General features: G+C 37.7%; 1 protein-coding gene across 5 annotated transcripts in view; it reads right to left on the bottom strand.

Annotated features, from left to right (window-relative positions):
• The window catches only part of Npas3 (neuronal PAS domain protein 3), an 890187-nt gene that overhangs the window by 757967 nt on the left and 116830 nt on the right, over positions 1 to 15390 (bottom strand). For 4 of the 5 annotated variants that reach the window (XM_070026490.1, XM_070026480.1, XM_070026491.1 and 1 more), the window contains exon 2: positions 14615 to 14704. The exons of the other annotated variant lie outside the window; for it this stretch is intronic. In XM_070026490.1, coding sequence (XP_069882591.1) covers positions 14615 to 14704 — 90 coding nt within the window. The remainder of the gene's footprint in view (positions 1 to 14614; positions 14705 to 15390) is intronic. 5 annotated transcript variants of the gene reach the window in all.

Genomic DNA, 15390 nt, shown 5'->3' with positions numbered 1-15390 from the left:
CATTATCACACAGAAGAAAAATGGGGAAAAGAAAGCTTTTGTAACTTATTCAAGATCACCAGGCAAATAAAAAAACAGACTATGTTTGAATACATCAGCCTCTCACTTGAGCCTGACCACTGACGACTATACTGAAGAGCTCTAACTCTATCTAGCATCCAGATGTATAACAAGCACTGACCTTCTACAAGTCCATTCTACAAAGTTTCTGGAGTGATTAAATCAATGTTTTCAAGGAACTCAGTCTCTTATAAAGATTCCACACACACACACACACACACACACACACACACACACACACACAAATTTATGGTTTAATTTTTCAAAGTTTATGTCATGTCTTATTGCTAAATTTCTGAGTTTCTGAAAGGCATTTATTAATATATGTTAGATGAAGTGTTGCCATATCTGAGATACAGTAAATACATTAGGATTTGATATTGGGTTCAATGCTGCCTTCACTCTCTCATCTAGGTTCTCCTCCTTATCCAATTTATCAGGAAGTTTTTATGGCCTTTCTTTCAAAAATGCAAACCCAAATTCGACTTACCAGCTCTACATCTACACTTACGGAATGAGCCACCTTGACTGGAGCGGGTACCTCAAACCAGCCCTCTGTTCCACACGCATCCTAGGAATCATGTTCTCAGCTAACAGCCAGACCAGTTCCAAGAGGGAGTTAGAGCCCGACTCCTCAATTCACGATCCCCACCTCCCCCAAAGCCTCATTTCAAGTGGAATAAAAGCCCAAGACAATGTCCTGGCTGTAATCTGCTCACAGTCACTGTCCCCCAGGATCATCCACACACACACACCACTGGGCCCCCGCCCAGGGCCTCTCTGTAATTGTTTACATGGAGGGCTCTTCAGATTCAGAAGCTTAATAGTGGTTATTTGTTGTACCTGGAATCTTTTCTTCTGGCTGTCTAAATGCCTTACTTTCTTAGAGTTTCTGCTCCAATGTTATCTTTTGAATGCACCTCACTTATTTGAAGCCACAAGTAACCCACATTCACTCCAACATTCCTAATGACTTGCTAACCCTTATCTGCTCCATGGCACTGATCAACACCTAATTTCCTTCATTTATATTTGGTGTTACCTGCCTGTTTTCTATTCCCAACTATTTTTAATACTAATTTTGAGGACAACAATAGTTAGTCTTATTTCATAGATGTATCACCAAACACAGTTCCTTGTTAGAAAAGGTACCATTTAATATGAATAAGAGAGGAAAGAAACTACAGAGGGTAAAACAAGTGTAGAGAGACTTTGGTAAAGGAAGCAAAGGTGAGGAGCCAGTGCATGCATTGTGGGTGTGTTTCATGGACAAGAGGAAAGAGTCTGCACTGAGAAATGCCTTGGGGTGGGGAGGCTGAAAGAGAGATTGGAGCACAATGAGTGGATTCGAACACTGAGCAAAGATGTATACACTATGCAGAGGAAATGTCATCAATGTAGTCTCACAACTTTGAGCAAAAATAGCATTTAATCAGGCAACTATGAGGTAGTTCAAAATGGATGACTTAAATTCCATACAATGGTACATTGCAGGGGCTTGGGAATGTGGGTCAGTGATAGAGTGATTTCTCAGTACCACATAAACAGAAAAGGCCAGAAAGGTGCTGTGGCTCAAGTGTTAGAGTGCTAGTCTTGAGCAAAAGTAGCTCAGGGACAGTACCCTGGCCCTGAGTTCAAGCCCCAGGATTGACAAAAAAAAAAAGAAAGAAAAAGAATGGTACATTGCATGAAGTAGACCCAAGCAGTGACTTATCTAGATCAATCTAATCAATAAGGACAATAAGAAGGCTGCAACTGCGTAAGTATCATGATATGATATAAGCATGAAGTAATCACTTGAATTAGGAAAACGGGAAAAGAAAGTTATACACAGGATTTTTTTTTGTCAGTTGTGGGGCCTGATCTTTGGGCCTGGGTGCTGTCCCTCAGCTCTTCAGCTCAAGGCTAGCACTCTACCACTTGAGCCACAGTGTCATGTCTGGCTTTCCTGCTTTATATGGTGCTGAGGAATTGTACCCATGCAAGGCAAACACTCTACCACTGAATCACCTTCCCAGCCCCAAACATCCACAATATATTGGAGAAGCAGAATGAAAGATGATTCTAAGTGAATGTACTTGACTAAAAAAAAAAAAAATGAAATGGAAGCAAAAGTACAAAGCAGGAGAGGAACTTCGTACCAAAGATGTTGTTTGGTTTTGTAGTGATAAGTATACTGCCTTTTAGAGAGCTCTGAAGGAGAAAGAAGAAATGTCTTGATTTACAAACTAGCCATGTTGTACTGAAAGGTTTGTCTTCCCCGTGAAAAAATTTGGGAAGTCCCATGTTCATACTTGTTAATTTGTTGCTTGTTACATGTTAAAGTGGAACACAGTTAGAAATTTGTACAGTTTGAAGATAAAGCTATAGTTAAAGTAGATAAATAACTGAGATGTCTCTATTTCTGTGTGAGAACTAAGTAAGGATCAGTGGAATTTCCACAAAGTATGGAGTGAGTCCTGGCAGCCTCCAGGCTAGAATGTACAGATTTATACACACAGGACGTTGGCCATATGTTTGATAACTTATGTTCAATATGACAAACCCTCCTTCATTAAGGAATGGCTTGGAGTTCCTTAGGGGTCCTTCTATTTTGCTGATATAGATGCCAAGAGACTATCCTTGAATAGAGAATGGATGTGTTTCTGAGGTCAATTGTCATCCAGCTCCAAAAGATCACATCAACTAGTTTAAATGGAACAAATAGCTAGATACATGTATCTTCTCCCCTATAAATATTGTCATATATAAATGTTGATCATGTTGTTAGCTTTGTGACCTAAGCAACTTGCCTAACTTCTCTGAGTCTCTATATTCTTAAGGGCAAAATAAAAATAATAGTACCACTTCAAATAGCATTTCCTGGGTCAATTATAATAATGCTAAAGACAACAAAATACTGTATTTGAAACAGGTTGTACTCTTCTGCTTTCAGTCTCAGCTGTATTTTGCAGATGGAAAATCAGCAAACATAGATATAGAAATGCTAAAACTGAAAGATTACTTCAATGTTAAGAGTTAAAGCTTTGGTTGTCCCCAGAAGGATCAACTTATACTCCTAGTAGAAAGACCCTTGTATCAAAAAGTGTTGCTTTCAAATAGTAGAATAAACACAGCTGTATTCAGCCTACCCTGTTTGCATCTAGGAGAATCACCTTCCTTCTAAAGACAACCTGTTTATACCACAGCAAATGTTTATGTTCTGCAAATCTCTTCTGAACAGAACCAATTAAACTACTCCTAGTACAAGTGAACCAAACTTGCCTCTAGATCCTTGTAAAAATACACTCTACTTAAAATCTGCTGGCCTATAATTTTAGTTTTCTACTCTTCTCTTCCCTGCGGCATTTCACAAGTACCATGATAAATTAAAGAAAAAAAAAACCAACATTCTTTATTCCTACCAGCCTCCTATAAATTGTTACTAGCTCTGGGCAAGCAGCATTCAGAGAAAAAGGTAAACAATCTTGCTATTAGATGAATTTATTGATCATGAATTTTACAAGAGCTGAGGAACATCCCCGGCTCTCCACGCATCCCCACTGAATGCATCTCCAAACCTCCATTTGTAGGAATGTAGTGACATGAACCCATCACTGCCATTCATATTAATCCAAGGCTTAGGACTTGAATTTCTCCAGGGAATGGCAGTCAGATAGTTCAGATAGCTTGCTTGCTTTTCTTTTTTTCCTTCTTCCTTCCTTCCTTCCTTCCTTCCTTCCTTCCTTCCTTCCTTCCTTCCTTCCTTCCTTCCTTTCTTTTTCTTTTTTTCTCTTTTGTTTTTTGGTTTGGTGTTGGTCCTGTAGCTTGAACTCATCCGCTGTCCCTGAACTTTTGTTGTCAAGGCTAGTGCTCTACCACTTGAGCCACAGCTCCACTTACAGCTGTTTTAGTGCTTAACTGGAAGTAAGAGTCTCACTGATTTTCCTGCCTAGGCTGTATTCAAACCGTGATCCCCAGATCTCAGCAACCTGAGTAGCTAGGATTATAGGCCTGAGCCCCCAAGGCCCAATGAGAACTGTTGTTCCTTTTCTGCCCTTGCCAGTGGCCCTGTAGCCATTTAGTTCCTGAAAGTGAGCAGAGATTTCCCCTGCATGTACTATAAGGTATAGTCTGCATGATGAGACCCAGCTGGTCCTCAAGTACAAAGGAAAGACTTTCTGCCCAAAGGATCCGTGCTAACTGCCTGTCACGCTTAGAACAGTTAGTGGAGTTCAGAGAGAAAGCAGAGCAGCAGCAGCAAAAAGGCTGTGTATCTCCCAGTTTCAAGGCCGAGGCACACAGTTACCTGTGATTCAGCATGAGCACAACTGGCAGGCAATAATCAGAGAACTGATGCTGTTGGAAAGCTTATATTTGTGGAAAACTCAAGGAAAGTAGTAAGAAGTGCTAGTGAGAGAGATAGTCCTTTCTTAATGGGGAACACAAAGAAGCAAGCGAAGAACGGGTCCCATGGATCCTTTACAAATGAGCTGATGGAGGGGAAGGTAAAAAAGGTTTTAAATAAGATATGGCACTTGCCAGAAGCCTGTGGCTCACTCCTGTAATCCTACTCAGGAGGCTGAGATCTGATGATCACGGTTCAAAGCCAGCCCAGGCAGGAAAGCCCGCCCGTGAGACTCTTACCTCCAAAACCATTAGAAAACCGGAAGTGGCTCTGTGGCTTAAGCGGTAGAGTGCTTGCCTTGAGCTAAAGAGCTGAGGGACAGTGCCCAGGCCAAGATCAAGGCCCACGACCCCCCTCCCCAAAGAAAAGATATGACACTGTCTACTTAGTCATATCAAACCCAAGCACCTGATTCCAAACACTTCTCAGAAGATTTCAAGTTTGCTAAAGGAAAAACTCACCCAAGTATGTTTCCTTTGCATGTTGGTTAATGAGCCAAAATTCTCGAAGCAACCATCTTTGCTTTGAGAACAAACTCTAGACATCTCCACTTTGAGTTCAGTAAACAGAAATCTCTTTTTAAAGTAAACTTCTCTTTTTAGCCTAGAAAATGATGCAACAGACCTGCGTGTAAGACAGTAAGTTTGTAATGCAGTAAGAAAACTATCTAACAAGTTACTTCCTGCACATGCACATGTTCTGATCTCCAAAGTGAGTATTTCTATAACACCCATAACCCTTCTCACCATTATCTTCATCCTCTAACTTGCAAATCAATCTCTCCAGACAAAAATGAATACTGAGACAGAAAGGAAAGACTTTTGTCCTGAAATAATCTTATCAATAACAAGTATATTACTAGGCTTGGAGAAATTTGAAGTCTTACAACAAAAACAGGTGATAAAAATCCAGAAAGTAAATACAAACTACAACAGGAGAAAAGTGTCATGTCCTCTATCAGAAAGGAAATCTTGGCATAGCATAGTTTCTATGACAAAGTTGGCCAGTTGTGACTGTGGCTACCTATGGGTGGTATGAATACAAACAATATTGTCATGTCTTCCTTTGCTCATCTGAATTTTCCATACAGAACCAAGACATATCAAAAAGAACTACTCCCAGGGAAGAGGAAAAACTGCCATGAGGTGACTAATTTAGAAACCACCTCTTTACGAATCCATCACTATGGCACTGAGCCTCATGAAAGCAAATTATAAGAATATCACGTTAACAAGAGTTGAATGCCCACCAGTGTGTGCTTTGTAAGCCCCAAGGTACCAAAATTCCTATGACATTTAATGAACAGGAAATCCTCCAAATCAAGAGAAAAACACAAAGAATTAAATATTCTCAGCCAGGCATTCATGACTCATTCCCATAATTCTTGCTACTCAGCATGCTAAAGCCAGGAAGATTGAGGCCTGAAGCTAGCCAAGGCAGAAGTATGAGAAACTCTATCTCCAATTCACCAACAAAATGCCAAAGTGAAATGTGGCACAAATGGTAAAGTGCCAATTATGAGCAAGAAAAGTGAACCAGGAAGCAAAGCAAACACAAGTGACTGAATTCAAGCCCCCAAACTAGGGGGTGGGAAAAGTTCTATGAGCAAAGTTGAATGTTTATCCTTTCATTGATGAATATTAGAAAAGGTCGGTTATTTACCTTCTAATTAAAAGAAGTAAATCCTAGTGCACTGCTTATAAATATTTTTAATATTACAAGTCATAATGCATTTTAAATAAGTGGCCTTTTCATAATACTTTATGTATTTCATAAAGAAGATATTTTCATAAATTCTCTAAAATATAAAATTTTTGGAAACATAAAATTGTTTTAACAGAGATCTCTTCTGTTATTCTGATATTCACTAAAATTTAAATAGTCCTCTAATGGAACACTATACTTTTATTCTGTGAAAATGGAATTTCTCTCAAATGTTTTACTTGTGAAATAGGAATGAATAACACAGAGTACATTCCTTTTGAAACTTTAAGTTTAACATCTTCATAGTCATAAGAAAATCTGAATGTTTCTTCTCTCCATTTTGAAAAATGTTGCACTGCTAGGTATAAGAGATTATAGCATTCACTTCATAGATGCTTAGTATTCAAACACTTGTGTTTTTGAGGTTTGAACCTGAAGCTCTGAAGTCAGCCTGAAATCTAACACAAAGGTCATCAAACTTTTTCTGTAACTGGCCAGGCTGTAAATACTGGAGGTTTTGTGAGCCATATGGTTTTGGTGCCACTACTCAATTGTGCCCTGGTAGCAAAAGAAAAGGGGCATAGTCAAAACACAAATGAATGTGTTCCCATAAAACTTTATTTACAAAAATGGGCAAGAGTATAAAAGCTATCTATATTTCACTATTGGACCAAAGTTTGGTCATGTTAATTCAAATTCCATCACATCCTTTTTTCTCTACCTTTGTGTTTGTTTCTTCAAAATGATTATCCATACATATATATGTGTATATGAATATCTATACATTTATATATATATATATAAAATAAGCCATTAGCCTACTGTCTGATATATGGTAAAGGATTAGTAATGTTAGTAATTACTATCACCTTCATCATCCCTTTGAGTGTCAAAACAATCTAAAAGAGATGTTTTGTTTTGTTTTGTTTTTTATTTGCTTTTTGTTTTGGCTTTGTTCTCAGTGCTGGGGTTTGAACCAAAGCTTTGTGGATGCTAGGCAAGCAGCCTGTCACTAAGGCCTATTCTAATAAAGAGACAATAACTTTTACTCCTATTTTAGAGCTGAGCAAGCAGAAGCTAGAAGAGTTAACTTACAGCAGGGCTCAAGTGAATCACACCTATAATGCTCACAACTTAGGAGCCTGAGATCTAGAGTACTGAAGTTCAAGGCAGTCCTGGTAGAAAAATTCGCTAGATTTCATGTCCAATTAGTCAGCAAAATGCAGGACTGGAGGTGTGGCTCAAGTGGTGTAACACCAGTCTAACAGATAAAAAGGTCCTGAGTAAAAACCATAGTGCCACAAGAAAAAAAGTTTACTTAGCTACTGTCCCACGTTTCATAGATAATTGTAGGGATGGTAGAGATAGACTCAAACTCAGACAGGAGGATTAACCACTTCTCGTAATTATTATTATTTTTTTTTGCCAGTCCTGAGGCTTGAACTTAGGGCCTGGGCACCGTTCCTGAGCTGCTTTTGCTCAAGGTTAGCACTCTACCACTTGAACCACAGCACCACTTCTGGCTTTTTTATGTTTATGTGTACTGAGGAATCACACCCAGGACTTCATGCATGCTAGGCAAGCACTCTACCACTAAGCCACATTCCCCGCCCTCTAGTAATTATTAAATACTACTAAAATGATGTATAAGGATAACTTGCAATTTCAGAATACATCATTCTTTCAATCTCATGCATATACTAGCTCCAAAATTTACTCAATATACATTTATAACCATCACACAGATGAAGTTTTTTTAAGAGAACTTATTAACACCTTAGTTTATGAACAACGATAGGTTTTGTTGATTTTTAAAGTCTGAACACATTAGAAGCTGTCTCTGTAACCACCTGTTGGCAATTTTGAATACACAGGTCAACAGTCTACAGGGGACTCAGAGGAACTCTGAGCCTCCCACATTGACCTTGGTTCTCTCTCTTATCAAGCTTCCAGGGAGGTCTCACATACCACAGGTGCACAACTAGCTCACTAGCCAATTATTATTTTTTTCATCTAGGTAGTCACTTTGCTCATAATGAAAATATACACTCTGGTGAAGCTAATTAATATGCTTTCATTCTAAATCATACTGCCTCACTACCTGGCATTTCTGTGGCTTGAATTACAAGTGGTTTATGAAGAGAAAAGACAGACTCCTGGCTCCTGAAAGCCAGGAAATGTATGAACTTAACAGGTCCTGAACTGGATTTTTTATTGGCAGAGTTCTCTAGGATGTTTACAAATCAAAAATAACTTTGAATCGCACAATTTCATGTTTTTTCCTTCCAAAGCATGTATAAGCTTCAAGACACAAAGGAGACAAAGCTGTGGGCCCCATTCCTGCAGCAGGTAACCCTCCTCCACAGTGCTTCGCCACAATTCCCACTCCTCTCTTACCATGTTCCTCCCTTCCCAGAAACTATTTTCAGATCTCCTGGGCGGCTTTGATCTCCCTCTCCAGCCTTGCCTTTTGTCACCCTTTCCGACTCCCCTACTTCTGACTTACATTTGCTATTTGTTTAATCAGAAATGCTGTCTTTTAGCTCAAATCATTACCTTAAATAACACTCACCCAAACTCAAATAGCATGTTCACCATACTGACCTTGGGGCCAGAGACACTACCAGCCATCAGCAAGAAAGCTGAGCAAATGAGAGGACCTGAGTTCAAGCCCAGTACTAGCTACTACTATTGAAAAATCAATAAATTGGTCAAGTTTTAATTGTCTGGATTAAGCCTTAAATAATATACATTGGTATGCAAGTTCACATTGGTGAAATGGGAAAATTGAACACTGGTAGAAATAGAGTAAAAATCATTTGTATGATGCCAAGATTAACTAGGAGAAAACACTAGAAATCGTGCTGGCGTGGGAAAAGCATGATAATGAAATTAGAATTCATTTAGATATTGAAAGCTTAAAATCCAATGTCTGTCTTTTTAACATGCAGATTTATTAAGGCTCTTTATGAAGTTCATCATATATCTCTTTCTCAATCCTTTGTTATTCACTCTTCCAAACACAACTGAAATGAATTAATCTACATGAAGAGAAAAACAAATGATCATTTAATAGCAATCAATCAATCAGGTTAAACAATCTGAGAGTTTCAGCCTCTCCTTGACCTTTTCCTTACCTTTTGCGCAGATGCCCAGCTACCCCCAGCAGCCCACCTGACATAGCAGTCCTCCCTAACTGGGTTAAGACATGAGAGATATTAGCACTAGCCACAACACCGTTAATGATCAGACTCACCCCGACTTATTTTCCTCTTCTCTTCCCTGAACTTTTGTCAGTTCCTTCCCCTTTTGTACTCTGAGTCTTATTGTTCCCAGACTCATAATGGTTGGCCATGGCTGGGGGTCATGTTATACTGAATAGAACACCCACATTCTGGGTATGTTATCTCCTAAGGAATACTTCAATGCTTTCCAGCACCCAATCATTTCTCCAGGCTCTGTCACACAGTCTAAAATTATTCTACTGGAGAAGACTCTGTTCTATTATTTTCTTGAACTCCTTCACTTGGAGTTGCTTATTAAAATGCAAATAGTCCAAGAAGAGTAATATTATCAGTTTATAACACCTGATCCTCATTGACAGAGACAGGTGATAGTGCCCTGTGGTGTTAGTCCTAGAAGCATGAACCTGGTATTTCACAGATGGACAGTAACTTTGTCTCAGAAAGAGGCAAAACAAAAACCTTATAACTTTACCAATGCCCTCTCTGGATAGAAAATACCTTCTCAAACAGGTTTTCTCAATCCTAGTCTAAATCCAACATCAAAGGTGTGGTCACATCTGCTCAATGTTAGTAATGGATTGCCTCAAATCTTTTCTAAGTGAAGTGACTGTTCTTAAAACCAGCTTTAAGGATACCCAACTTTTCCTCAAAGCCCTTCCTATCTACTACTCTTCCTTTCCTTCTTTTGTTTTCTAATGCTGGGAAAAGAAACCAAGAACCTTGTGATTGTAGTCCATGCTGGCCCTGGAAAAATCTGAGATCACATGAGTATGCCACCACACTCAGGCCAAGTATCCTTGACTGAAGTCAAGACAGTTAATATCTAATGGACTCATGACTACAATACCATCTCATGTCCATCAGTATTTCCCAACTACCAAAATATAGTCCTGCCTCTCTGTGTAAAAATAAAGTTCAAAGTTAAAGACATAGAGAGATTATCTTTCCTCCCTTATCAAAGCTTACTTATATCGCTTTTACTTTCACATTTAAAAATATAAAAGTAAGGAACATATGCACAATTATTATTAATTTGGTAAGAACTCTGGCATCTTCCAATCAACTCTTCCTAATTTATGAGTCACTAAAATACTGGTATTATAATCTAGGAAGAATCAGTTTTGAAAAGGAGAGGGAAATGAAAAAGAAAGAGGGCAATAGGACCAAAGTGACTTAGTGCTTAGCAAAATGACTACGTAGTATAAAGCAATAAGGTCTCAAAAAGATTTGCAAAGTGATCAGGAGTTTTTAAAAGTTCATATCATTTTAAGCATGATAAATGTACCCCCAAAATGTGCTTAAATCTACCAATTGCAATGTGAAGTTTTAAACTGGTACAGCCATTAAAGATTGAATGTAAGAAATTAGGATGACTATTGTATATTATTTTATTGACTATTGTATATTATTTTTTTAATCCGTCATGGGGCTTGAACTCACAGCCTGAGTGCTGTCCCTGCGCTTTTTCACTCAAGGCTAGTGCTCTACTTTGAACCACAGTGTCACTGCGGGTTTTTTTTTTTCAGCAATGAATTGTCAACTTTTCTTTTTTTTAATAAGTTTTTTTTTATTGTGAAAATACTGTACAGAGGGGTTACAGTTACATGAGCAAGGTAATGAGTACATTTCTTATCAAGCATTGCAGGTTTTTTTTTTCCTAGTGGTTAATTGGAAATAAGAGTGTCACTGACTTTCCTGCCTGGTCTGGCTTTGAACCAGGATTATCAGATCTCATCCTCCTGAGTAGCCAGAATAACATGTGTGAGCTGCCAGTACCAGGCTTATTGTCATTATTTTTAAGAAATAAGTTAGCTTTTTAAAAATAATTAATCATAGATCTAGATTCCTGCTTGTATTAGATTTTTAATATTATTGAAACTGTCTAATCACCTTAAGAATCCCCCATCTAAGTGGAATTACATTTTAATAGCTATTTTCAATGTAACAATTCACAATTATAAACCTGTACAACTGAAGTTGGAAGGAATATGAGCAACAACATGCTAAAAAATGTTTGGCCTACATTTGGGGAAGTATGAAAGAGGATACCTAATCTGTAGCATTTTCCAGTGTTTTCTCCAGTTTCAAGTTACTGACAGAGGTCATTGATCACCGAGAAAGAAGTAGAGACAAGGGACTCTCGTTCAAGGTGGCACCACTAATTATGAGAGACCAGACATTAGGGGCCCTTCATGCCAGAAGCTTTTCCATACAGCTAGCCATTTTCTTCTTTATAATCTCCTGTACATGAACAAGCCATGATGTTGGCCTCTGCATTATGTATACACCTATCTTCTTGGCTGAAAACAGTGACTGACATGTCTTTTGGATGTGGGATACAGTAAGAAAACACATTCTACCTTGTGACCCACCTAGTGTGTACATATGTGTAGCTGCATGCATACAAACACAAGCAGAAAAAAAAAAACCAGAAGCCTTAACAAATAAAATGTAAACTAGGTACAATGTGTTCAAGCCTTCTACTTCAGTGATCTCCAACCACTAAAGTGGATTCAAATCCCCCCATCTGGTTTGCAACTAGAGTTTGAAAACTTTTCAGCAATACTCTATAAGCCCATTGAAGACAGGATTAAATATCATTTGTCTGTATTTATTTCTACATCTAGTAGGAAGTATTGAGCCTCCTGGAGATTAAGACATTTTCCCAAGATACAAATGCCTTTTAACAATCCTAGTGAACAAGTCACATGAATGATAATTCATACCACCAAATCAGTATATTCACAGCTTGACAGTGGGTCTTACAGGAGAAAACAACCCTATTACCAGAAATTGACATCACTGATGAAAGTTGAACCCTTTAGTCACTTGGCGGCATGACCTACACTGCTTGCCTATGAAGACTGAATCTAAACAACCACCATTTCCTACATTTGATAACACGCTCAACAATATTGAAGTGACAGTCATTTCTACAAAACATCTTCAATCCTCTAAAGAGGAATGCAATATAAATGATGCCTAATCTTAAACATGTAGAATGAATATTCTCTGCATATATTATACATTAACACCAGCTTTCTAATCGGAAACCAAAGCGTTGGAAAAAATACTCAGGAAAATAAAATCTGAATTCAGAGACTTTTCTCTTCAGTGTGCTTGCACACCACATGCCTTTTTTTAGTAGGTGCTATTAAATGCACACTATAGTTTTAAGACAATTCGGATAAGCATCTTCACTAAAATACACAACAGCATTAATCATCTCAGTGACACTGCTCCAATTTAACATCTTGGGGATTTCCTCCCCTTCTTCATCATTTATTTGCCAATATTTCCTTGTTATGAATATCCCTCTAGTGACTTTCACGGCAGGCACAGCTGTGCTGCCTACTGTGTCTACCTCTACTACAAATAACACAGATTTCTCAACCCAAAATTTAAAAAAACAAATCAACAAGGGCTGAAGATTATTTCATTGGTTAGAGAAGAAGCCTTACTACAGAAGAAACTCTTTGCGGCCCTTTCCTTGCCCTTCACTTTACATTGACAAATCGGAGTCCTTAAGTAGATAGTAATTTCAGATGTGTGCAACTGACTTTATTACAAAAGAGCAATAGTTGACTGTTGGTTGCCATTCTTTGAAATAGTCAACAAACAACTGATGCTTTCATATGCCTTTAAAGGGCCACCTTTAAAGGCTTCTTTACAACAGCCATGAATCACACACACACACACACACACACACACACACACACACACACACACACACACACACACAAACACACACACACACACACACACACACACACACACACACACACACACACACACACACACACACACACACACACACCCCAACAGGAACAAATTCCAGAAACCCGACTGCCTAAAGTCACAATAAATGAGTCAAGAAATTAAATTTTTGTAATAATCAAAACCAACTTTCATTGTAATGACACCCATGCTTATTAAAGGAAATGCATAATCTAAGCAACATAATCCATAAGTAAAGCCAGAGATGCATTCACAATAAATACACGATAGTACAGTTATCAACTGAACCATGCAAGGCACAGAACAGTCTCAGCTTCTTCTAGGATCCAATGTCTGCTAGTTTCAGAGATCAGCCTTCACAGTCACCAGCATTTCCTCATTGTTTTTAAAAATGGAAACCATGAAAGAATATGCTCTACAACCAGTTGGAGAAGTAAAATGAAAGAGTAACTCACCAGCTGTATTCAGAAAGGATATTTTTTTAAGGAAAAAAGGGCACTTAAAAATGACATTCTACTGCAAAAGAAGAGTATGATGATGAAAGCACACATTGTACATAAAGAATGAATAATGCCTTCAGTGGAATTATGTTTGTATTACTTTACACTTTCTACAGGGGAATTTAATTGACTAAATGTTAATGCTGCTTCACTCAATATTCCATAATTTCTCTGGAAAGCATCAATCGCTTATTCTTTTTTTTTTTTTTTTTTTGGGAGATTCCAATTGGACTTTAAAAAACAACAACAACAACAAAAAAAAACTTTCCTCTTAACAAAAACCATATAAATCAAGCTACAATATGTAAAAATGCAATTTCTTCCCTGCAGCGGTGTGTTTACTTCAATGATAATAACAATACCTCGTTACCAAAGTGCAGATTCTGTTAAGTAATGGACAAAGCAAATGGCAGCAAAGACAGAGGACTCAACTTCAATTTAACTGTCCTGTAAGGTACATAGTAATTAGCTGCAAAGCTCTGAAATCTTAGCTAGCATGTTAAGTCTGCTACATGACAGTATAATTTGACTTCTTAAAGGATTATGCAAATTACAACTCATCATTCCATTACAGGATTGAAAAAAAGTGACAGCTAATTTATACATAACACACCTTTCAAATCCCTAAGATGCGTAGCACCTGTGCAATGTATTTTCCTGAGATTTTCTTGCATATAAGTACTTGTTTATTTCAATATAAAGAAGCTTACCTAAGAACTTTAATACAGCAATTAAAAAAAAAACTTTTAGACCATAATTTCAAAAGAATAACTTTTTTTCTGTCTTAAGTTCAGAAGCAAGGTTTCTTTTTTTTGTTTTTTGTTTTTTTGTTTTTTGTTTGTAAATTTTAAATTTGTTTGGTTTGTTTTGGTTTTTCTCCCCCACTAAATTCGATAAAAAGTAAAATTTCAATACAAGGATATTTTTGCATAGCACTGATGCACGAGCCAGAAGGAAGATTCACAAAGATTTCAACATACTTCTGGTAGGTAGATTCACAGTAGATTCCGTCATATCTGTAGATTTTCCTACATTCTGATTGGTTGGGCAGAGGATGCTGGGCAGTTATTCTGTAGAGGCATCAAAAACAGATAGACATGACTAGAGATTCTCTACAGTAAACCAGAATGCAGGATAACAAGTATGTGGAAATTTAATATATTTTGCTTTTTACACTTTGAGCCTTACACACAATTTCAATGTGTACATACATTTTAGAACACTGCAGTCAGAGAAAAGCACCTTTTTCAGTTCTTCCGAACAAGTTTAGTTTTGATCTCAGAGTCATAAAAATGGAAGAAAAGAAAGGCAGGTCTAAAGCTTAACTCACTCTACAATCCTCATGATTATATTCTAAAGGAAATGTTAAAAATAAATGTCATTAGTGTTTTTCTTACAGAATTGTCATTAATTCAATCATGCATTACACAGGTATGCAACTGTAAATTTGCTTTTAAAAAAACAACCTTAGTCAAGTTAATCTATTTTTCAGCTTTATTCAATTTATATAGAGTTTGCATGCTACCAACTTCTAACAGGATATACTACAGCTTATAGAACTAAACCCAATTAGGGATGAAAGCCCAAGCCAGGCCTTCGGGAGAGAGGGTTAGATGTTAACAGGCACCTGAGATGAGCTGATTACAGTGGCTCCAGGTTTCTTGGCAGTTAAGGCAAAAGGGGGAAAAAAGCTTACACAGTTTTCATCTGTATTACTTAAGCATATAAATTCATCTGAGAATTCTGCATTATATAA

This window comes from Dipodomys merriami, unplaced genomic scaffold (genome assembly GCF_024711535.1).
Source record: "Dipodomys merriami isolate MVZ:Mamm:240054 unplaced genomic scaffold, mDipMer1.0.p SCAF_1, whole genome shotgun sequence".
In the NCBI taxonomy this organism is placed as follows: Eukaryota; Metazoa; Chordata; class Mammalia; order Rodentia; family Heteromyidae; genus Dipodomys; species Dipodomys merriami.
This window is presented reverse-complemented; position numbering and strand designations above follow the sequence as displayed.